The sequence below is a fragment of the Danio aesculapii genome, chromosome 8, assembly GCF_903798145.1.
Source record: "Danio aesculapii chromosome 8, fDanAes4.1, whole genome shotgun sequence".
Classification (NCBI taxonomy): domain Eukaryota; kingdom Metazoa; phylum Chordata; class Actinopteri; order Cypriniformes; family Danionidae; genus Danio; species Danio aesculapii.
Genome location: NC_079442.1, coordinates 27,497,219 through 27,522,485, shown reverse-complemented (window position 1 = coordinate 27,522,485; position 25,267 = coordinate 27,497,219). Strand labels below are relative to the sequence as shown.

Below are 25,267 nucleotides of genomic sequence, written 5' to 3'. Positions count from 1 at the left end.
CAAACAATACATTTTAAATGAGTTCGGCTGTAGTGTGTGGGTGGTGCTGGCGGGTGGAGGAAAATGTTATTTGAATTCACTATGAATTGGAAAAAATACGCCTCGGGAAATCGCTTGGTGAATGTGGGAATGACGTCACAAGTGGACACCGACTGATTGTTACAGCCACACACACACACACACACACACACACACACACACACACACACACACACAACAGCGTCAGAAAACCATTGTCCGCTCCCAATCCCTGAAATGACTTTAATTTACTTTTTCTGTTCACCAGAAGTACAGAATAAAGCTATAGTTTTGTGTGTAACTCATATCCTGTATACACAATTTAAGGGAAACTATGTTTTAAAAAGCTTAGAACTGTAATATATAATTTTAATAAAAGTGCAATTCTCATATGCAGGATGTGGTTGTATATTTGTTGTATTATAGCCACGGGTAAAAATTTGCTACTAATTACAGGCCTGTAGCCAGGGGGACAAAGATCCAGAATTTGTCCCATACATAAGCTCATTTGTCCTATTTTGACTGCTAAGCCATCATAAATTGTCAAAAAAAAAAAAAAAAAAAAAAAAATCAAAAAGGCTTTAAGACCAAGCGGAATCCTCTGTTGGGTGTCAGCTAATCAGTTTTGTCCAATTGCTAATAAAAATTTTTGATGAGTCCAACATCCTGCTGTGCAAGTAAACAAACAATCTGATGTAAGTGACGTCATCTTTCTATTGAAATGGCCAAATTCTGACTGAGGCCAGTTTGTTATTTGCCTAATAAATGACAATAGGGCACAGTTTTTAATTAAAAACTTTAACAGATTCCTATTTTTTTCGAATGATACATGATGTAATAAATTTGGGTTTTAAAAATAGGTATTTTTTCCACATTTCTTTATTCTATAAAAGTGTGGTTATAATGACCATCTGACAAGCTAATCCAGCTTAAAATAGTCTATGCCTAAAATGTCACTAAATTGCAGTATTTAAATCTCATAATTAAACACGCTGTAAAAAAATCTGTAATTGTACGTTTTTTTTTACCCACAGCTAAGGTTTTGGGAAAAAAAAGTCAAATAACGGCCCTAAATTACAGAAATTTACTGTAAAATAACAGACGTTAAATTGCAGAAATTTACCAGAAATTTAAATTTTAGGAAATTTTTGTAATTTAATGTCCGTTTTTTTTTTTTTTTTTACAGTAAATTTCTTTTATTTAAATTCCATTATTTTACAGTACATTTCTGTAATTTAAAGTCCGATGTTTTACGGTAAATTTCTGTATTTTAACGGCTGTTATTTTACAGTAAATATTTCTCTAATTTAACGGCTATTTTTCCGGCATGTAATTTGTAAACTGTAAATTTACTGATTTTTTACAGTGTAGAAAATGGGGCGTATAGCGGCAAAAAGGTTCACTTTTGGAGAAAAAGTTTCAGCAGGCTGACAGCCGGCCTGAATTATAGCTATTTTATTGAAGTCATGATCAGTTTTTAGCCTTTTGTTACAGGTGTTAATGGAGGATGAATATCAATAATATTTTAAGATAATAAATGTTATTACATTACTTGTACAAGTCATTGATTTCGTACATTTACTGCTCTATTTCCAAGTGTTAATGCATCTAATTAATGCTATTGTTTTCACTTTGATATTGATAGGTTGTCACGTTTCTAGTACTCTCCAGCGGTGGACATGGCGTCATCTGAGCGAGGAAACAGCCTTGCGCACACTGGAACAAACCATTCCCGTCTCAGATAGAGAGCGAGAGCGAGAGAGAGAGAGGAAGAGAAAGAAAGAAGCGAGAGGGGGAGGAGTGAGGGTAGCACCGGGTTCGCTGTGAGCCATGTTGGATGTGAATGAGAGATGCTGCGCTCGTGTAGCTGCTAGCCGGAGCTCTACCAAACACCGAGAGTAGATGCGAGCTTCCCGGGATCACCGAGCGACCGGGGAGCACGGCGGAAGGAGTCGGGCGGCGGTGGATGAGCTGGCCACTTAGCCAGCGTTTGGAGAGAGAAAGAGAGACACTTTGGTACAGAGAGAGGGGAGAAAGAAGGGAGAGAGAAAGGATTTCACTAGACTAATGGCTGCACTGCTACTGGACTTGGGCTCGCTTTCGCCGCTGCTGTTTCTCCTTCTCCTCAGCTCTTTGTTCACTGTTATCCCGGGGAGTGCAGCGGGGCCGTGCTGCCGCTCCCGGTGCACCCACCCAGCCCCCGGAGACGCTCAAATAGCCAGCTTGCCCGACGGAACGGTAACGGGGGCTTTGGCTGCGGGCGACTGGAAGATCCACCCTGCACGGACGGTAGGGTCGCGTGGACGGGAATTGCAGTGCTCACGGTCCAGTGCAGCGGGAACCCCCTCAGTTTCGTTGAGTCCTGATTACCGGAGTTGTAGTGTTTGGAAATCAGAACCGGCAGCGCACACCGGACGCTGTCATCGCCAGCCTGTGTGGAGTGACGGTGGCAGCCGAGAGAAGGGCGTTGTTTCTCGTGTTCTCGTCTCTCCGGTTCAGTATGGCAAAAAGAGGACTGTACAAAGGACTAGAACGCGCTCGCGGCCAAAGACGCGCCTCGGCACGGACAGTGTCTTTGCTTACAGCGTGTTGGATAACTGTCGAACCTTGGATAATAAACCCAGGCCTAACCACTGCCCATATCAGCCCAAACGGGAGTTTGCCTTTGCCAAGACACCAACTCAGCCCTTATTAAAAGCCTATTCTTATTCTAATGTGGCTTCAGACGCCAATAAATTGCACAAAGCGACAGCGCACCATCCCCTTTCAGGACCCCCTGAATGTTATCGATCTCACCAGAGAGGACTGGAACGGGTCAAGCTTTGGGTATGTCCACGGGAGCTCGGAACCGTGCGCACGGCAGCTCTCTCCGGTGCTTGGAAGCGAAACAAGCAGCTGTCTCGCGTCATACTGGATCACAGGTTGTTCTGAGAGGCATCCAGCCTGGCACAGCAGTGACTGGCACAGGTTCAACATTTCTCTGAAGCGCTACGGTGTTTGTAGAAGGCAAGCGAGAGAAAACACAAACACCTCATCTTCATATAACAACTCGAAAGTACAATTTGTGCATAAGAAATCTGATCCGAATAGTCCACATGGTGCACTCAGAAGGGATTTAATATCACGGGTTGACTGGACCAGGACTAATACTCGTTTTGATGACAGAAATGCTAATTACAACAGATCAACTGCAATCAGCGCTGCTCTGTCGTATAATGGTGATGTATACAACTCTGACTCATCTGCTACTGGCACTCCCAGGGGTCATAATGCATCGCATATCTACCTCTTAGTCGAGCTAAACTTTTCGAAACGTTTCCGTGACTCATACACTCACACACGAGTCACTCGCTCAGAGCGCGCAAAAGATTCAGCACCCGGGCAGTGGACAGCGCCTTTCGCCGTGCACGAGCACGCTTACTCAAGTGACTTTACTAAAAGTTTGTTTCTGATGAACTGGAACACTAACAATAACAATAACTGCGACAAAAACCACAATAACAACAACAACAACAACAACAGTAGTTCAGGTGATCAAAATGCAAACGAAACCCAAAATGTTCCTGACAGTGATGAGCGTGAGCTTATAAGAGGGGAAAGCGCACGTTTTCCTTGCTCCGGTGCGCGAGCAGAGCGTGGAGACTACAAAACCGACGACAGCTTAAACGCCGATGGGGGAGCCACGCGGCCGCAATTAAAATCCGGTAAACGGGTGTCATTACAAGCAGAGGGTGTCAGTCAGCAAGAGGAGCAGCTGGAAGCCGCGGCTGAGTGCGGTAGGAGGGAGGGACAGATAGAGGGCGGGGTGAAAGGGGAGGGAAGGGGGGAGGGTGACAGACAGCCTGTAGATGGAGAATGGGAGGAAAGCATGGAGTGGGTGATTGCAGAAGACACAAAGGAAGAGAGAGTGTTAGAAGAGACAAATTTACAGAGAAAAAAAGAAAAAGGTCAAGGAAATGACACCTCTCAGCCAGAGCGAGAGAGTGATGATAACAAAGAGGGGATGTGGACTGAACAAAATGAGACTAAACAAAGCGAAGTTGGGGTCGGAAATCATTACAGCGATAAACAAAAATATAAAGCAAGTGATGAAGTGCTCAGGGAAGAGGGACAGGAATACGGTGAAGAGCAGACAGGTATGCCTCCTGTTGGGCGCTCCCGTAGAGCTGCTAATCGACAACCTCAATTCCCCCAGTATAACTACCAGGTTCAAGTCGCTGAAAACCAACCTCCTGGCACCTCAGTCATAGCTATGACAGCTGAGGACCATGATGCTGGTGAGGCAGGCAGACTCAGTTACAGCATGGCCCCTTTAATGAACAGCAGGTCCATGGATTACTTCCAAATTGACCCAATTACTGGCCTTCTCACCACCACACATATTCTGGATCGTGAACACATGGACCTGCACTACTTTAGAGTTACTGCCACAGACCACGGCTCACCACGTCTTTCTGGTACAACTATGGTGACCATCACTGTGGCTGACCGTAATGATCACTCGCCTGTGTTTGAGCAAACAGAGTATCGTGAGACCATTCGGGAGAACGTGGAAGAGGGATATCCGATACTACAGCTGCGAGCAACAGATCTTGACTCAACAGCAAATGCCAACATACGCTACAGATTCGTTGGAGAAAGTGCAGCTGTCGCACGCTCTGCTTTTGAAATTGATCCACGGTCAGGCTTGATCACAACACGAGGTATTGTTGATAGAGAAACAAACGAGCGCTATACGTTGCTTGTGGAAGCAAGCGACCAGGGGAGAGAGCCAGGGCCACGCTCGGCTACTGTTAGCGTCCATATCACTGTGCTGGATGAGAATGACAATGTTCCACAGTTCAGTCAAAAACGATATGTAGTAGCAGTTCGAGAAGATGTCCGACCACATTCCGAAATACTTAGAATCAGCGCTACGGACCAGGATAAAGATGGCAATGCTGCTGTGCACTACAACATAATCAGTGGGAACAGCCGTGGACAGTTTGCGATTGACAGTGTTACAGGAGAAATCCAGGTGGTTGCGCCGCTTGACTTTGAGACAGAGCGAGAATATACATTACGGCTTCGGGCTCAGGACAATGGCCGACCACCTCTTTCCAACAACACTGGAATTGTGAGTGTGCAGGTCACCGATGTCAACGATAATCCACCAATATTTGTATCTACGCCATTTCAGGCTACGGTGCTAGAGAGCGCTCCTATTGGTCACTCCATTCTCCACATACAAGCCATCGATACTGATAATGGTGACAATGCCCGCCTGGAATACAGATTAACAGGAACTGGCACAGATACCCCTTTTGTTATCAATGCTGCCACTGGTTGGGTCACAGTCAGCTCAGAGCTTGACCGTGAATCAGTAGAGCACTACTTCTTTGGTGTTGAGGCCCGAGATTATGGATCTCCACCTCTTTCCGCCACAGCCAGTGTTACTATCACAGTAATGGATGTTAATGATAACCGACCAGAATTTCTTCAAAAGGAGTATTACGTCAGACTAAATGAAGATGCAGCCGTTGGAACAAGTGTGGTCAGTGTAACTGCAGTTGATCGGGATGTAAATAGTGCTGTTACATATCAGATCACAGGTGGAAACACACGTAATCGCTTCGCCATTAGCACTGCCGGTGGCGCAGGACTTGTCTCACTAGCGCTGCCTTTGGACTACAAACAAGAGCGTCGCTACGTGCTAACAGTCACTGCCTCTGACAGAACTCTCCATGACACTTGTCAGGTGCACATCAACATCACAGATGCCAACACACACCGCCCTGTGTTCCAGAGCGCTCATTATTCAGTAAGTGTAAATGAGGACAGGCCTCCTGGCAGCACTGTGGTAGTCATAAGCGCAACAGATGATGATGTTGGAGAAAATGCACGCATCACTTACTACCTGGAGGATAACATTCCACAGTTCCGAATAGATCCTGCATCTGGAGCGATCACACTTCAAGCCGAACTGGATTATGAGGACCAGATGACTTACACGCTGGCCATCACTGCTCGTGACAATGGAATCCCACAGAAATCTGACACCACATATGTGGAGGTCAATGTTAATGATGTGAATGACAATGCACCTCAGTTCCTGAGCCCCAGGTATCAGGGTGGAGTCAGTGAGGATGCTCCACCTTTCACAAGTGTTCTGCAGATCTCTGCTACTGACCGCGATGCTCATGCCAATGGCCGTGTCCAGTATACATTCCAGAATGGAGAGGACGGAGATGGTGATTTTACAATAGAACCAACCTCTGGAATAGTCCGAACTGTCAGGAGACTTGACCGTGAAAGCGTTCCCTTCTATGAGCTGACAGCATTTGCCGTGGATCGCGGCGTTCCACCTCAGCGTACACCTGTACACATTCAAGTCAGTGTCATGGATGTCAATGACAATGCCCCAGTGTTCCCTGCAGATGACTTTGAAGTTCTAGTGAAGGAGAATAGTGCTGTTGGGTCAGTCGTAGCTCAAATCACAGCGACTGATCCAGATGAGGGCCCAAATGCTCAGATTATGTATCAGATAGTGGAAGGCAATATTCCAGAAATCTTCCAGATGGACATTTTTTCAGGAGAACTCACTTCCTTAATTGACCTAGACTATGAGACACGTAATGAGTATGTAATCGTGGTCCAGGCCACGTCAGCACCTCTCGTCAGTCGTGCCACTGTGCGTATCCGACTGGTTGACCAGAATGATAATGGGCCCCAAATGCAAGACTTTCAAATCATCTTTAACAACTTTGTATCCAATCGATCCAACACCTTTCCAAGTGGGGTCATTGGACGAGTTCCAGCCCATGACCCAGATGTTTCGGATCGCCTCTACTACTCTATAGACCGGGGGAATGAGCTGCACCTGCTGTTGTTGAACCACACAAGTGGAGAGATTCGGCTTAGCCGAAAACTGGACAACAACCGACCACTGGTGGCCCCGATGCTCATCACCGTCACTGGTAAGTTCAATAAGGGGAGGGAGAGGGAGAGGGGGGAGGGTGGAAGTAAAGGAAGAAATGGGGAAATGAGGCAAGGGCTATTAAGGTCATGAGGATGAAATCAAATCAGGTCAAATTGGTTTTGCTAACTCTTCACTGCAGTGCTCTATTATGAAATCTTGCTGAAGGCTGTGTGTCAGTGTGGGCAGTCTGTGCTAGAGGAGAATAGAAAGAAAAGAGGATATCTTTAGAGAAAGCTGACCCTTTACTTGCATTTTTTTTCTGTAAAGACATTTAGCGATCAATGTAAATTACTTTATGCCAGAATGATTTCTTAGTGGAGTTAGCAGGTAACAATACCCTTCAAGAGTCTCAGTGGAAACATGAGAGTGTGTAAGTGCTGAGGAGAGCATTGCTTGACCACAGATGTTGCTGCTGTTGATGACGGCATTGCTGGGAAGTGTAGATAATTGTGGCTTTTGAAAGGTTGCAAATGGTGATTTGTTATTTACAGACATGGTGACTAAAATGGTAAAAACACAATGCAGGAATTTATGTTTTGTTTATTGCTTAGAAATATATGTTCTGCCAAACTGAAGCAAGATTGCTGATTTTGTTCTATGCTTTTTACCTTATCTGGCAGTTTGTGTATGTGTGTGTGTGTGTGAGGCATATAGGTTGGGGAGTTTGTAACACTGCAGTGTTGGACTGCTCAGTTACCCTCTGGTAAAATTCTCTCTCTCCTATGAGGAAAGCACACTTTCCTTTCCATCCCCCTCTTGCTCTTCATTCCACATTTTGCCCCTTTTTCTGTCTGCCATTTCTTTACCTATTTTTCACTCACAGTGTACTTTTAAATATAAAATTTCTTAATTTGGCATTTATGATTCAATAAAGAGCCTTTAACTTCAATAGATCCTTTCCATTCAACAAAAGGTTGTTTATTGTGCAAAAAAAAAGGTATTTTAAATATTCTTTAAATAAGAATCGCTGAAAGGTTTTGCTGTGATTACTGAAATATTCTGTAGGGAATCAGAATGGTTCTGCTGTGCACCACATTATTGTAAGAACACCATTTTGGTCTAAGCCATTTTCTGTTTGGCTAAATATGTGTTTCTAAATAAAAAGCGCCTTTCTTCTGTCCTGTGGGACTTTTTCAGAAAAGTGTGGGCCTAGTGGAAAAGGAAGGTTAAGTTGAAGGAATTTTCTATTAAATAATTCCTTTGTATTTCACTTTACTCTACGCTAACAAACAACAGTTACAGATTCACAATGAGAACAGCTCAGATGAGCTGACATAGTTTGAAGCTCAGTGTTGCTTTTATCTTGTTATTCCCCAAGAAGAGCCGGTGTAAACGTAAGTGATGTGCTGTAATGTTGATTTTGCTTAGTCATTAATGATGTGATATGCAAAATACGCTGTATACCATATTGGCCTCACAGACAATGCATATATCCCAAAATCAAAGTGTGTGTACTTGTAAATGTAGTTTAATAGAGGATTACAGACAGTCCTCTTATCTTGCATTCCCCCCCTCTCTGTTCTATTTTACTTTGAGTGTAATAGGACGTCCTTAGGGGAAGCCTGGGTTTTCAAACAAACGGAGCACAGTAATCAGCTGTCAAACCAGGCCCAAGATTTTGTGTGTGTGTGTGTTTGTATAATCGGATGGTTTAATATGCGTTCATGCAAGCTTTTAGTTTGTTTATGCCAGCATCTGGGCTTGTTTGAGCATATTAAGTGTGTGTGTTTTTATACTCGTGTGTGTGTGTGTGTGTGTGTGTGTGTGTGTGTGTGTGTTTGTAAGTGAGTAAGTGTCTGTAGTTCAGTGCCTCTTAGCTAATGCGATAGAATTATTTTTCCAGGTGACTAATTTCAAAGCAACGACTACATCTAAGCATTTAGTGCATGGGCCTGTGAGACTCGGGGGCCTGTTTTGGTCATGCTAGATTATGTAATTTCAATGTTTAAAAGCGTGTCAAATGTGTGAGAATGTTTGAGCATGTGTCATGTTTGCTGTGTCAGGTAGTGAAACCTGAATAGCCTATACTGTAGGGACCAGTGAAACCTATTTGTTTGTTTCTTTGTTTTTGTGAGCCGGTAAAAGCTATTTGCATGCTTTCCGGAGACCCTTGACAAGAATGGCATCAAACACACGCACAGACGCACTGAGATGTTTGGAACGATCCCCCTGTGCAAAAACAAGCCTAAAATAAAGTTCACTTTACTGGGTGAGGGGGATTATAAAAGATTAAAGGAGTCTGAGAGAGAAATAGAGAGAGAGAGAGAGATACAATGAAGAAAGGAGAAAGGATGGGGTTGGGATTGTGTAGAGGAAAGGGAAGAAAACAGACTGAGGAAGAGAAGATGACAAAACACTGAAGTGGAATAGAGACATGGGAAATGGAGGAGGGTGAATGGCAGACGAGTGATTGCAAGGGGAACTTAAAAGAAGGACTCACTGAGTTCAGGTCTTGGCTTTTGAATGGCAGAAAGGAAAATGATTTCAGATGAAAGAAATGGAAAATTGCCCTCTTTGAAACCTACCAATATGCTACCTATTAATGTATATACTGAATTGAGTGTGCGCGTGTCTATGTGTGTGCATTCATGGGATTTGTTTGTGTCAGGATTTTGAAAGTGATTTCCCAGACACAATCTCATGGCAATTTGTTACTTTTTGATTTCGTGGCTAATTTGTATAAATTCGTGCGATCTCATTCGTACAATTCAGTTCAATTTGCTCACCCCCCAATTACGGTTGGGTTTAGGGGCGGTACGATTGAACTTGTACAAATTCATCTGAATTAGTTACCATCCCATCTGAGAAGAGAAGGAAAATGATGGGGTTGGGTTAGAGACTGTCACTTCTAATTTAATGTCTAATGTAATTTAATCCTTTTGTTTGTTTTATTAATAAGCTACAAAAAGCAAACTGAAATGAAACATTTCAATAAAATGTTGTAAATGAATCAGATTTTGGATAAAGGACAATGCAATGCAAATGAGATTTGTTTATCTTTTAATTGTAATATATTATAATTAAAAAAATTACACTGCATTAGTTAATACGATTTAAAATAATGTGAACAAACTGAGTAATTTATTATTTTTTTAATAATTATTTTTTTGGGGTTTTAAGCTTTAATGTATAGGACAGTAGAGATTATTGACAGAAAAGCATGGGGAGCAGAGAGAGGGTAAGGATCGGCATAGGACCGTGAAGCGAACTCGGGTCGCTGTGAGCACCGAAGTGCATGTGTCGATGTACTAACCACTACACCACTGGCGCTAACTAGAAACTTTAATGTAATATAGGTTGATATGTTTACCTTTGGCCCATGGCTATCTGTGATATTTGGTTTTTGGCCCTTTATACGAAAAAGTTTGGGCACCTCTGCACTAAACAGATGAAACCTAAATTTGCTATGTTTTCTCATGAGATCAGGCTGGCTTTCCCTCATCCAAACATCCAACAAACATTCAACATTATGAAGATAAACATACACTGTTAAAAAAATTTGGGGTGCAGCTGGTAAAAAAACATAAAATAAAGGCCGTTAAATTACATGTAAATTGTATGTAATTTAACGGCAATTTTTTATGGTAAATTTATGTAATTTAATGTCTGTTATTTTACTTTTTTTTAAAAAACATAAAATAACAGGGTTTTTTTTACACTGTACTTAAAATCTAAATGCATGAGCTAAAACTTAAATAAATCTTAACTCGTTGTTTTAAGCTTCAAGCATAAGTTTGAATAAGCTGCGTGCAAATGTATGCATAAAACAAACTAATTATAAACGGGGTTGGAAAAATACATTTAATTGAAAATATTTTCTTAATATGGTTGTTACCTTGACTCAGTTTTCAACAAAAAAGTGTCAATTTGAATAGTTTGGGCTGTTTATTTACACAAAAATTTTGTTTTTGGTCTTAAAAAAAATCTGTTTTTGAAAACGACAACGTTAATTTCTTAATGCAATTTACTGACATCCACTCCTTCACACTATGAACTCTCTTTAGTTAACGACAGAGTTAATTTTCCTGTTAATTTGAGCAATCATTTTTATATCTGTGTAGTGCAGAGTAGGCATGGTTTCACGATTTTGTGATTGCTGCTTTAAAATAGGTTCTTTTTCAATGTCTGGGTAAAAAACAACAACCTTTTTCCCCTTTGAACACAATATATTTTATTTTGAGAAGCATAATAGTTTGGAACAGTAAACATGTCATGCTGTCTTCATTAGTTTCAAAAAACACAGATTCCTTTACAATTTAAAACGACATCTTTGGATATCTTTTCTGCTGGAGATACTGTTGTCCTAAAAAACAAAAAACATAAATAAAAAATCTGATATACCCTAGGAGATATAGCAGAAAATTTTTCGGTTTTAAAACCTTGACTTTTCCAAACCACGGTAAACCTTAAAAACGGTTATCGTCTCATAGTGTAGAGTCAGTATTTGCAGCTTCAATTATATCCCAATTTTTCATATTCTACTTCTTCCACTGACTGCTAATGTCAGACATCATAGGCACAGATCTAAATACAAAGAACACACACACACACATGCATGCTGATATTTGACTTATCCTCTGTGGGAGGTTGAATGTGTTGATTTAATCAGCATAATAACATTTTCCTCCTCCATTAATCATTTCAAATAAAAAATAGTTTAGTTTTATTCAGATTTTGAGTAACAATAGTGTGTTACCCGTGCACTGCTTGTGACCGTTCATAGTGATAAAATTATTTACTTGTTATTTTGCAGTAATAGCAGGTATTTTGTTTGACCTTGTGTAGTCAGAATATGAGAGAAAATTTTGATTGTTATTGAAATTGTTGCTTCTGTGCTGTTTAGCACTGATTATTATTCTAGTTTAATGACTGCATGGTGGTGGTGTGTTAAGGAGAGGAACAGGAACAGTTTTCGGGTGGTCAGTAGGGAGTCACCGCTTTATAATCCCGTAATCAAACCAGCTGCTTCCTCGCACCCTTCCCCCAGCCTCTCCCGCACCCCCATCCCTTTTTTTTCCTCATCTCAGCTTTTTTCACCAACACACCTTCCTGGATCTCGTTTTCTTGATATTGCCTTCGTCTTTCTTCTGTGTAAACACTCCTTCTTCCCGTCCTCCTCCAACCCCTCTGTCGCTCTTTCCATTTCTCTGTCTCTTGCACTGGGTGGCATTTCATCAAAGGAGGATATAATCTCCTTAGACACCGAGACATCCAGTGACATTAAAAACTTCAAGCCGCGGCTGTCATCCTCTTGTTGACACTTACACGCTGCGCTTGACTATCAAGACTTAATTTCTTGAGCCATTACAGTCAAATACTGAAAAAATCTACAAATGTTTTGAGTTAAACTGTAGTTTGAATGGTAAATGCAAAGTCAAGCAGGATTATGGGCTTTTTTTAAAGGGACAGTTCGCCCAGATTGGAGATTTATGTCTTTTTTTATTAGCATTATTTCAGATTTTCTTTAATAAACTAATTGAATTGCACTATTATCAGTTTCAATTAGATTATTGAGTCTATATTATTATGATTATTGATTAATCATGCAGACTAGTTTTGTGAACTAGATCAATTGGTAGATTTCATTCTAAGAAATAATTCATTCATGATATTCACTTTACTGCTCCTGAACACAAATGAGATTGAAGGCATTTGTTTTTCATTTACACTACCTGACAAAAGTCTTGTCACCTATGCAAGTTTTAGGAACAACAAATAAAAACTTGACTTCTAATTGATTTGGAATCAGAAGTGGCCTATATTAAAGGCGAATGCCTCTAAATTGCGCTTATTTTAATAAAACAATAAAATATGATCATGCCTTGATTTTTTATTATTTAATTAGGACAGTAAGGTCTGACTTTGCTAAGACAAAAGTTGATTTTGACATTTAACAGAAATAATGTCCAGTATAGAATATAAAGTCGTGGTGCAGTGGAAGCAGAATTAATATTGTGTATGACTGCCATGAGCTTGGAGGACTGCATCCACACATCTCTGCAAGAAAAAGTCATCTGGAATGGCAAAGAAAGCGTTCTTGCACGACTCCCAGAGTTCATCAAGATTCTTTAGATTCAGTGCCTCCTCCTTCATCTTACCCCAAACATGCTCAATAATATTCATGTCTGGTGACTGGGCTGGCCAATCCTGGATCACCTTGATCTTGTTTGAAAGAACGCTATCCTGCTGAAGAATTTGCCCTCTACTGTGGTGTGTAATGTAATGGGGAGCACAAATGTGTTGATACCTCAGGCTGTTGATGTTGCCATCCACTCTGCTGATCTCTCGCACGCCCCCATACTGAATGTGACCCCAAACCATGATTTTTCCTTCACCAAACTTGACTGATTTCTGTGAGAATCTTGGGTCTATGCGAGTTCCAGTAGGTCTTCTGCAGTATTTGTGATGATTGGGATGCAGTTCAACAGATGATTTATCTGAAAAATCTACTTTCTGCCACTTTTCCAAATGATCAACTAGAAGTCAAGTTATTATTTGTTCCTCTTACAACTGGGATCAGCGACAAGACTTTTGTCAGGATAAAAACTTAAACGGATAAATGGTTTTTAGTATCAGATGAAAACTTGAACATCACAGTTTGTGTAATTGTACTGTAAAGACACTATTAAAGATAAAATTTTTAGATGTTAGTTTCAGTGTTTTAAGGATATCTAAAGCTAAAAGCTAGCATGCTCCAAAACAGTGACAAAATTCACAATTATAAAATGTGAAACTGATGTAAACATCCAAAGCTTGCAGTTTGTCACTTTTGCCCTTAATCGATTAACGTTTTTTCTTTCACGTCACCTCTTACTGTAAATCAAATCTTGACCAATCAAATGCTCTCTAGTATCTGACATGCCCCACCCCCTTCAAGACGCTTCTCATTTGATTTTCATTTGATGTGCTTGACCACTGGCAGAGCTATGATGTATACAAAACGCTATTGGCTGTTTTTTTAAAGGGCTGGAGCTACTCTATGTCCCACCCTCTGTTCATTATTCAGTTGAAAAAATCGAGAAAAAAAATGCACATTTCAAAGCACTTCACAGGACCTTTAAACAGTTGTTGTTGTTTTTTTTTTATTAAAAATGAACTGAATTGCCATATTATTGCTATGTTTATTTACAATGGGGTATATGCACATGGACTTTTACAGGGGAAATGAAGCACTCAGTCAAGTTTACAATATTTTGAGCATTGGATTCCACTTTAAAGAAAATAAATTAAACAAACTCAATTATTGTAACCATTTAGCAGAAAACAGCATGTTTTACTATAGGTTTTAGACCTAGGGCGGCGCCATCTTGGAATATCGCTGTGTCTGACGTCACAAGGTTTTTTCTGTTCCCTCAGCTGAACAGATACAGTGGAAGTAAAAGGCTGAACACAGAGACTGCAAAGCCTAATTTAACCCATTGCATGAAGTTGTGGATGTGGAGCTGCTGCAAATACAAGCATCAGATGTCCGGTCTCTGTGTTCAGTCTATTACTACCATGGTTGAAACCCAGACAGGCAGTCAGGCAGCGTAATACAGAGAGTGGACCAAAGCGCATCAAACGATCAGTAATTAAAAGGGGAAAAAATAAAAATATAATACATATTTTTTAATATTGGACACACATCTGATGCTTGTATTTGCAGCAGCTCCATGTCCACAACTTCACGCATTGGGTTATGCTGGCCAGTCTCTGTGTTCAACTGTGTTCTCTGTGTCCATTACTTCCACTGTATCTGTTCAGCTGAGGGAACAGAACCAACCTCGTGACGTCGGACACAGCGACATTCCAAGATGGCGGCACCGTAGGTCTAAAATCTACAGCAAAATATACCGTTTTCTGCTGAATGGTTACATTAATCGAGTTTGTTTAATATATTTTCATTAAAGTGGAATCCATTGTGCAAAATAATGTAAACTTGACTAAGTGCTTCATAATCCCTTTAATTTGAGTCCGACAGCCCAAGCGCTTCCATTAGTATTTCCATTACAAAATCGCCACGTTTAAGATATGATTTCTTTAAAAATCTGTGATCTTTACTGCCAGATAGATATACTATATAAAGTGGGTCTCAGACCGGACAAGATGCACTGCATTAAATTCTGCTTTCCCCTGCCATGTCTTTAAATTATGAACATTTATTTTACCCCAGTATCTTCAATGTAGTTTTTGTGCTAACCTGCTGCTACTGAGGCCGCTAGCATTTAGTCTTTCATCTCCTTTTACAATTGAACAACAAAATGAATGCTTAAGTCTATTTAACTAAATGTGTTTTAATTACATTACAACGCCAGTGCTGTAAAAGGAACCTTACGTTAACCTTTCACCAAAAGTTTACTGTTGGGTGAAGAACACTGGCTGTGCATATAACCCATTGCCCAAAAAAAGAGTACAAGAACACAGAAAAACATAGAAAATAGGTATAAAAAAACCTTATGATGCGAATAGTTGTTTTTTTTTTCCACTTAACTTTTTGCTGTCAGCAAGGCACATTCAAGTGTTTTGTGTTAGATTTAATGTTATTTAATCATTATAACATTATTATTTAAATTTAATGTGTATTTTGTCTTTGTCTCAGTATTACTTTTATGATGTAATCAAATTTTATGCTGAAAACCAGTTATTAGTACGAACAATCTAAGGTGTAAGCAGATTTTGTTGTAAAATACACAGGTTCTGATATACAAAGGCCCATTCAGTAATACCTGGAATATCGTTACAGTAAATATTAAACAACCACAGCTGCTGGTTTAGAGAGACCTAAACTGAACAGGATATTTTTAGGGCCACTGAAATGAAGAATGCTGATTTGTGGTATTATTGGGTTATGGATTAAAATGGCAGGTGTAGTTGAGAATAAAGCCTGTTTGTGCGTCTGTGTCAGTGAGAGAGGGATGTGGGGGATGGAAGGTGTATTTCGTGAGCAGTGCTTATCAGCATGAAAGGTATGACTTTTAAGGGGATGACATTATGATCTGACGTCTCTCTTTACCCCTCCCTTCTTCATTTTATCCTCTGTGCTTTTATACCTCCCTTTCTCTGACTCCTCATCAGCCTCCAGCAGCTTCACCCCAAACCCCATCTCTCTCTCTCTCTCTCTCTCTCTCTCTCTCTCTCTCTCTCTCTGCTAAATCACTTTCTCTTCTCCGTTTTCTTTCATTCAATTTAAATCGACTTTAGAGCTGCCAAGACCACATTCGCAAACTTTATTGCCAAAACAGTTTTAAAATATTCAGGAAAGAAATCATTTAGAAAATGGAAAAGCAACTGTGAAAATGTCATCAATGTTGTACAAACAGCATGCACATACTGAATTACATGATTCAGAACGGCCTGGCAGGGTGTTTGTGGTCCTTCAGACACTAACAGCACTCCGTCATGCTTCAGTTCTTGCTGTAATGGTAAGAGTGCAATGTTGTGGGTTTTCAAAACTTGCTGGCCAAAAAATATATATAATAAAATGGTCCAACTTCACAGCTTATGGGTGTAATATTTAAACTCAAACCAATATGACTTAGAACAGGTAAATGTTAGAAGAACTGTAAAGTCTTGGCTTTGATCAAATTGTTTCTCAAAAATTATACACAAGCTCACTTTTGCTTAAATTTGTATTTTATAATTGCATGAATTTTATTGATTGTCACTATATCTCTCATTGCTGTAATTGAGAATAAATCAAGAATGACATTTTATTTAGATATGTAATTCGTTACTTGTTTTTTAAATGTACACGCACCGGCCACTTTATTAGGTACACCTGTCTAAATGCTCGTTAATGCAAATTTCTAATCAGCCAATCACATGATAGCAACTCAATGCATTAAGGCATGTAGACATGGTCAAGATGACCTGCTGCAGTTTAAACCGAGCATCAGATTAGGAAAGGTGATTTAAGTGACTTTAAACGTGGCACGGTTGTTAGTGCCAGACGGGCTGGTCTGAGTATTTCAGAAACTGCTGATCTACTGGGATTTTCAAGCACAACCATCTCTAGGGTTCACAGAGAATGGTCTAAAAAGAGAAAATATCCAGTGAGCGGCAGTTCTGTGGACGCAAATGCCTTGTTGATGCCAGAGGTCAGAGGAGAATGGCCAGACTGGTTCCAGCTGGTAGAAAGACAACAGTAACTCAAGTAACCCATTACCTTAACCTCATTACCACCGAGGTATTCAGAAGAGCATCTCTGAATGCACAGCATGTTCAACCTTAAGGCGGATGGGCTACAGCAATAGAACACCACACCGGGTGCCACTCCTGTCAGCTAAGAACAGGAAACTGAGGCTACAATTCACACAGGCTCACCAAAATTGGACAATAGAAGATTGGAAAAATGCTGCCTGATCTGATGCGACATTCGGATGGTAGGGCCAGAATTTGGCATCAACAACACAAAAGCATGGATCCATGCTGCCTTGTATGAACGGTTCAGGCTGGTGGTGATAGTGTATTGGTGTGGGGGATATTTTCTTGCCACACTTTGGGCCCATTAGTACCAATTGAGTATCGTGGCAATGCCACAGCCTGCCTGAGTATTGTTGCTGACCGTGTCCACATGTCCATCCCTTTATGACCACAGTGTACTCATCTTCTGATGGCTACTTCCATCATGTCATAAAGTGAGAATCATCTCAGACTGGTTTCTTGAACATGACAATGAGTTCACTGTACTCATATGGCCTCCACAGTCACCAGAACTCAATCCAATTGAGCACCTTTGGGAACAGGACATTTGCATTATGGATGTGCAGCCGACAAATCTGCAGCAGCTTTGTGATGCTATCATGTCAAATATGGACCAAAATCTCTGAGGGATATTTCCAGTACCTTGTTGAGTATACGCCACAAAGGATTAAGGTAGTTTTGAGGGCAAAAGGAAGTCCAACCTAATACTAGTAAGGTGTACCTAATAAAGTGGCAGGTGAGTGTAGATAAGTACCAGAGAAAGTAATTAGACTGTCTAGTGACTAATTACCAATTAATCACATATTGTGACTATCTCATAAAAAGGTCACGCTTTACAATAAGGTTTCATCAGTTAATGCATTTACTAACATGAACTAATTATAAACATTACATCTACAGCATTTATTATCATAATTCAACATTTATTGAGGCAATATTAACATCCAAATTCATGCTTGTTAACATTAGTTAATGCACCGTGAGTTAACATGAACTAACAACGAACATCTGTATTTTCATTAACTAACATGAATAAATACTGTAATAAATGTATTGTTCATTGTTTGTTCATATTAGTAAATGCATCATCTAATACAACCATATTGTAAAATGTTGCCTAATAAAAGCTACTGTAAAAACCCATGAATGGTTAACAGTTCAAAGTGATTTAACATGGTATTATATGTGTGATTTTAACGTTAAAAATTGTTAAATGTATTTCGTTATTATAAAAAAATATGAATTTCCTTATTATTTACGGTCAAAATGGCATAATCAGAAAGAGCAGTAGAACGCATGATAAGTTTCATAAAGTTTTCTCAAGTCACCAGCTGTTACAGATGCAGTGTTACTAAATATGTAGTATGTATATGCATTTATGTGTGAATGAGCATCAAGTACAGTACATGTGCACTTGATGAGCACACATGATTCACTCAACAGTATGTTGCTAATTTCACAAGTCAGCGAGCTGTAGATAATATATGACAGGCTGTACTGACACCAACTCACATGACTCACTTCTGCATGTAGAGATGAACTTTGGAAATAGTGTAGCTCTCACAGCTGCTGCATTAAAGGGACAGTTCTCCCAAAAACTAAAATATACTGTCCATCTAACTGTTACATATATAATGGGAAAAAATATATTATAGAAGTTTATTATTTTTTACAATAGCTATCGGTTTTCTACATTCTTCAAAATAACTTCTTTTTGTGTTCAACAGAAACAAAAAGAAACTCAAACAAAACAAAAGCAGGGTAAATGATCATTTCTGGGTGAACTAGCCCTTTAAAAGACTAAGTTTTTAGCTATATAAAGCCTTTAAAATGTTTGTTTATTCCACATATGGAATATATTTCTGTTAGTCAATTGACATGTTATTGTCGTGCCTCAATCGTGCCTCATTCAAACTTTTTAGGAGTCTTTACATAGTTTTATATACATTGCTATGCTAATTGCTAAAAGGCGCCGTGCGGCAATGACGTGCGTTGAGCTTTAAACTTATTCTTATCACTTAAAGAGATGTTTTACCCAGCAATAAAAATTCACTTCCCATTCACTCATTCTCAAAAGGGTTAGTTCACCCCCAAATGATTTTACTCACTATAGACCCTTTTCACATTTCTGGGTTTCTCAGCAGTGGAGGTCGTCAACGTTTAATCAGATTAGAGCACAGAGAATGGTAGAGTACCATAAAGATTTTTTTTTGCATTCCAATTTACAAAAATGACTAAAGGGAAAAAAAAACACAAAAGTGTTTTCACGATTTTCCAAAAAAATTAAAAATGTTTGTGGCAGCCATAATGGATAAAAATGTCAAACTTACTGTCCACCCCATAGACACTGCATTAAAAACACGTTGCATAATCATTCATTAGTTTTTTTTTTTGTAATATGATGCAAAGATGATATGATACAAGGATAGCTTTATAAATGTAAAAATGTAAATAAAAACTGCTGATGACCATTAAATAAATAATTTGTCTTGTGAAAAGGGTCCATTTACTCTCCCACAAGGGGTTCTTTCTTTCAAGGGAGTTTCTTTTATCTGTTAAACAAAAAAGAAGATATATATATATATATATAGAATTATTAGCCCCCCTGTTTATTTTTTTCCCCCAATTTCTGTTTAACAGAGTTTAAAAAATTAAAAACTGCTTTTATTCTAGCTCTGAAACTCTGAAAATTTCCTTGCTCTGTTAATTTGGGAAATGATGAAAAAAGAAAAAAAAATCAAAGGGGGGCCAATAATTCTGACTTCAACTGTGTAAATATATATATATATATATAAACACAGTTTAGTTGTTTAGCTATAACACATTACATTTGTTAAAAACACATACATTGAGTAAAGGACAGTTGTTGTTTGTTAAAAAGGATAGAGCGAAAAGATTTGATTGGAATGAGCTCAGATATTTTTTGTTCAGGCTGAAGACTATTCCAGGATGAGGAGGTGGCATAACTAAAGGCTTGCCTCCCCATTTAAGTTCGAACACAGGGAACAGATTCACTTAAATGTATGGCATACTGGGTTTTTGACTTATGAAGAATGGAACTTGGGTATAAAGGCACCAGGCTCAGAAGAGCCTTGTAGGCGAGAGTCATCCAGTGGGTGTGCCTTCTTACATTCAGAGAAGGCCACTCAGCTTTGGCATACAGTTCACAATGGTGAGTTAGTCTCTGACAGCCTGTAACAAACCTCAGAGCCCTGTGATTTAAAGTTTAAATGTTGAAGACATTTGGTTGAAGCATACATATATAAAACATCCCCATAGTCAATCAATGGTAAAAATGTTGCAGACACAAATATTGGCTACCTGTTAGGTCACGGATTGATTTTAAACTATTAATTTTTGTTTTTAAATCCTTAAATGATCTGGCACCACCTTACTCATCAGGCCTCCTACATGTATATAATCCTGGTAGGTAACTAAGGTCTTCTGATCAGTTTATTCTTTCCGTACCAAGGTCCCAGTGTAAGCGAAGTGGGAATCAGGCTTTTGCTGTTATCGCCCCAAAACTTTTGAACAAGCTTTCACCCCACATCAGACACGCTCCAACTCTATCTGTTTTTAAAAAGCTTCTGAAACTGCATCTTTGTTCTTCAGCATTTGAGCCTTTTTAATGTTGAAGGGTTTGTCTTCTGTTTTAAGTGTTATGTATGTGATGTAGGACTTATTTTAATTACTATTGATTGTGATCAGCGCTTTGGGCAACGTTGTGTTGTAAAAAATGTGATATATAAATAAACTAACAAAAAACTAACAAAACTAAAGAGACTTGACATCCTGCTTTTACTCACACTGTGAAACAGACCAAGATTTATAATCGTAAAGCTTATTACTGCACACTAACCCACTTTCATCTGGTCCTGTGTGTTTTTCAGATGGCATCCACAGCGTCAGTGCTCAGTGTGTGCTGCGGGTGCTCATCATTACAGAGGAGATGCTCAGCAGCAGCATCACCGTGCGACTCCAAAACATGTCCCAGGAGCTCTTCTTGTCCCCGCTGCTCACTCACTTCCTGGACGGGGTGTCAGCCGTGCTGTCGGTCTCTCCCGATGATGTGTTTGTGTTCAACGTGCAGCCGGATGCAGATGCAGGAAAGGTGCTCAACGTGAGCTTCTCTGCCGCACTGCCAGGAGGACAGTTTTTCCCCTCTGAGGCTCTGGAGGAGCAGCTGTACCTCAACAGGCCTCGTCTCAACGCCCTCGCACATATGGAGGTAAAACACACTCAGAAGCCTAATAAAGCATTTGGGTGCTTAGCAATAGTTCACCCAAATGTGAGAATTTACTCTTAATTTACTCATCCTCAAGGCATCTTCGATGTTTATGACTTTCTTCTTTCAGACTAACGCAGTCAGAGTAGTTTTAGGTTTTATTCCTGGCTCTTCCATGCTGAAAAATAGTGTTCGGTAGTGGGACTTTATTGAAGCTTCCATCATAATTCCAAGCATAAATCAGTCATAAAATAACTTGCATGCCACCAGGGGGTTAATGCATGTCTTATTAAGCAGATAGATGTGATTTTGTAACAAATACTTTACTCATTTTTAAATGATAAACTCAAATCACTGATTTCAGGTGGCTGCCGAATGTACCAGGGTATCTGGGTATCTGAGTCTTAAAATATCTTCAATTTCAAAAACACAATTTTAGGCTTTAAAAGTCTTAAAATCACTGAAATATTCTTTTGTTGGTTTTAAATCATTTTAAACAGGTCTTAATTTTTATCTGTAAGTAAAGCTACCCAATTTGCTGGCAGCTAGCTCTCTGCAACGCTCACATAGTCGCCCACTGAAGCTAAGCAGGGCTGCGCTCGGTCAGTACCTGGATGGGAGCCCACATGGGAAAGCTAGGTTGCTGCGGGAAGTGGAGTTAGTGAGACCAGCAGGCAACCTATTCTACAACCTGCGGTCTTTGAGGGTCCTAATGCCCCAGTATAGTGAAGGGGATACTATACAGCTCAGTGAGCACCGTCTTTCGGATGAGATGTTAAACCAAGGTCCAGACTCTCTGTGGTCATTATATCCTAGGATGTCCTTCGAAAAGGAGTAGGGGTTAACCCCAGCATTCTGGCCATCATGGCCTCCTAACCATCCCCATATCATAATTGGGGATTATGATCTGTCTCCTCTCCACTAATCAGTTGGTGTGTGGTCTGGCGCAATATGGTGGATAAGGATATTCCCCCCAAAAATGAGTGTCCAGAATTTTTTATTATAATAATCCGGCCAACATCCATCCAATCACCAACCAACCATCTCAATAAAACTTTTTTCTATATTTAATTTTTTTTACTTACATAACCCCTAATAGTGTACATCCATATATACAGTATGTTCACAAAATGATCTCAGTGTTATTACCTGATACCCTCTAGAACATGCACCAAAACACCAGCAAACAAAACAGCAATTATACAGCACCATCAAAAGAATCTCAGACTAATAACAAACAAAATATATAGTGATAAAGTTTTTTATTGCAAACAGTTAAAATTCACAACAGCAGTTACACATTTTTGCAGCAATTTCTCCAAATTAAGTTCCCTAATCAGGGAAAGAAAGACAATTAATAAATAATTGCTTATGATAATAACAGAGCAACAAATCGCTTTATATTATCTTCCATTTATACAAAAACAATTTATAGATGTAAGGCAGACGTAATATTTATAAATAGGCATGACATTTAAGGATTGAATAGGAGTTATATTCAATCAATTTGGACCAAAAGCCAACAAATATATATTTTTGATTATTTATGTAATTGTCTTCATAATAAAACACTTTTAACAATGTTAATCGTTAAAATATATATACAGTATATATCATGTTGAAAAAGTGTTTACAGTTAAGTGTAACATTTAAATATGTGGCTTATATTTTTTGTGGCAAACATTTGAAAAAAATCCCTAGTGTTTAGCCCTGTATAAGTCTCAAATTTAATTCATAATGGTCTTAAAAGGGTCTTTACAAGTCTTAAATTTTACTTGATGAAACCTGCAGAAACCCTGATGCACATTCTTAACAACTTATTTGGATGATCTCTGATGCAATATGTGACACATGATGATGATGATGGTGAGCATGTACTCTGGTTCAAACAAATATGACTGAGCAAAAGAACTTAAGCTCTTGTTCTTTTGCAGTGAAACCCTCTGACATTTTAGCTTCTTGCTTTTCACTATCAATTAGTTACCTGTTTAGATATTCTCATTTGTCTGTTCTCATCAGAGCTTCTGCTATGAAAGTGACTTTTATTTTTAAGTGAGCTTTTCCTTTAAGCAGTGTTTAATGCATCCATTTCATTGCGTGAGAAAATATCATATACATTTTGTCTATCACTTATACTAATGGCTCTATATGGTTTTGTGTTTTGTTAAATACAATGAAATTTTGTGCGTTATGTTTTAAATGTTTAAATTAACAATCTTTACATTTATTGCCAGTTTTGATACATTTTTAGGTGTTCTATTGACATTTTGCCTCCAAAAAAGTCTTGGAAACCATAACTATAATAGTATATATGATGTAATAAAGTTGTTTATTTAGTGATTGATGCAGTTAAATTAATAGACTTTAATAAATAAAGTTTAGTAATAATTTTACTTTTTAATTTTAACTTTTTGTGCATTTATAATTTTATTTTGTCCATTCTTTGTTCAAATACAAAAAAAATCACAATGAACAGAATTAATAAAATGAAATAATTCATGTTTAACTGAATTTTAAGGGTTTCTCAATTGACATTTGTTTCAGAACTTGGTGCAGTTTTAATCAAGTACAGTTTATTTAGGTTATATAAAGATTACAGACGTGCTTTAATTTGTACCAAGAAAACAAGAGATTGCTTGAATAGGAATAGCAGTTTGGTTGAGACGAGATAGCAATCTGCCCCAATGGACCGGTGCACCAAGCTATATCATAATTCATTACAGGAACCGTGTTACATAAAAAGCACCAGTGTCTGATTCTGTGACTGGGCACATTAGTTATCGCAGCTGAAATCCAAGGAGCGCCTCCTTATCTTAAAATGTGCTGTAAAGTGTCCTTCTCTATTCATTGAATAATGCAGTCCCAACTAAATCTTGATCCTTATCCAACTATAAACAGAAAATGCCCTAAGATTATTAAAAAAATGGCTGCCATGGAAACTTTACATGTAAACTATTTTAAATGTCTAAAAATTACTCTGTTTTGAAAGTGATTATTAATGTTTTTTTAACAATCTTTTAGTTAAGATGTAACAAAAATGTAACAATATAATACATCATAACAGGGCCGGATTTCGACTCCTTTTCAGCCCTGGAGTTTCAAGCCTTAGACCGGCCCACTTCAGTTCATGATTGACTATATTAAAATTACGTCATTTCCAATTCAGTACTTCACAGTGAAGATTTATTTAAACAGTTAACACAATGTAATGTTTAACAGCTTATAAATATCCAAACCTTGAAATGAAAAAATCTAATAAATAAAAATATATATTAAATAAGATGAAGATTAATAATAAAGATTTTGTAGTGACACTCTGACATGTCTTTTTCTAAGAAACAGCTGCTTTATAACTTCAACTATTTTTCATAAATATGAGAACATTAAAGGGTAGCTAAATCTCCAAAACTATTCTTTAAAGCATCACAATGTCCTTTTCTGCAATATCTAGATGTATATATTCTGCAAAATGCAAAATTGTTTAAAGATATCCAGTCCTTAAACACAAATAAAGAATAAAATAAGTATTGCCAGACATTTTTAACCACAGTATTACTCTCTAATGATGGCTTCATGTCTTTTCCCCTTTCTCGCTTTATGATTAAGTCAGATTTATTAGTGTAGTGAATCATCTGATTTCATTAAATGTCTCAGGGCATTTTTCATTGAGCAGGTGTAATATTCATTAATATTAATTATTCGAATTCTTATATTCACTCAATGACAATCCCTATTCTATTCTCAGGATTGGTGCTTGGTAATGTTACAGGGCCTGGCTCTTCACTGTTAGCAGCAAACTCGACAAGAGGCTGCTGCTGCTGCTGCTGAAGAGCTACAGTACAAGAAACAGTTCGGTACATAAACAGTGCTTTGCAGACATCATT

The 25,267-nt window shown here is 38.8% G+C and overlaps 1 protein-coding gene across 1 annotated transcript in view; it reads left to right on the top strand.

The window, feature by feature from the left end:
- Positions 1-2,002: 2,002 nt before the first annotated feature.
- celsr3 (cadherin, EGF LAG seven-pass G-type receptor 3) overlaps positions 2,003-25,267 on the top strand; it is an 86,813-nt gene continuing 63,548 nt past the window's right edge. The window contains 3 exon segments of the mRNA XM_056463538.1: positions 2,003-2,790; positions 2,792-6,974; positions 21,049-21,386. Of these exon segments, the coding sequence (XP_056319513.1) occupies positions 2,086-2,790; positions 2,792-6,974; positions 21,049-21,386 (5,226 nt within the window). The 5' untranslated portion in view covers positions 2,003-2,085.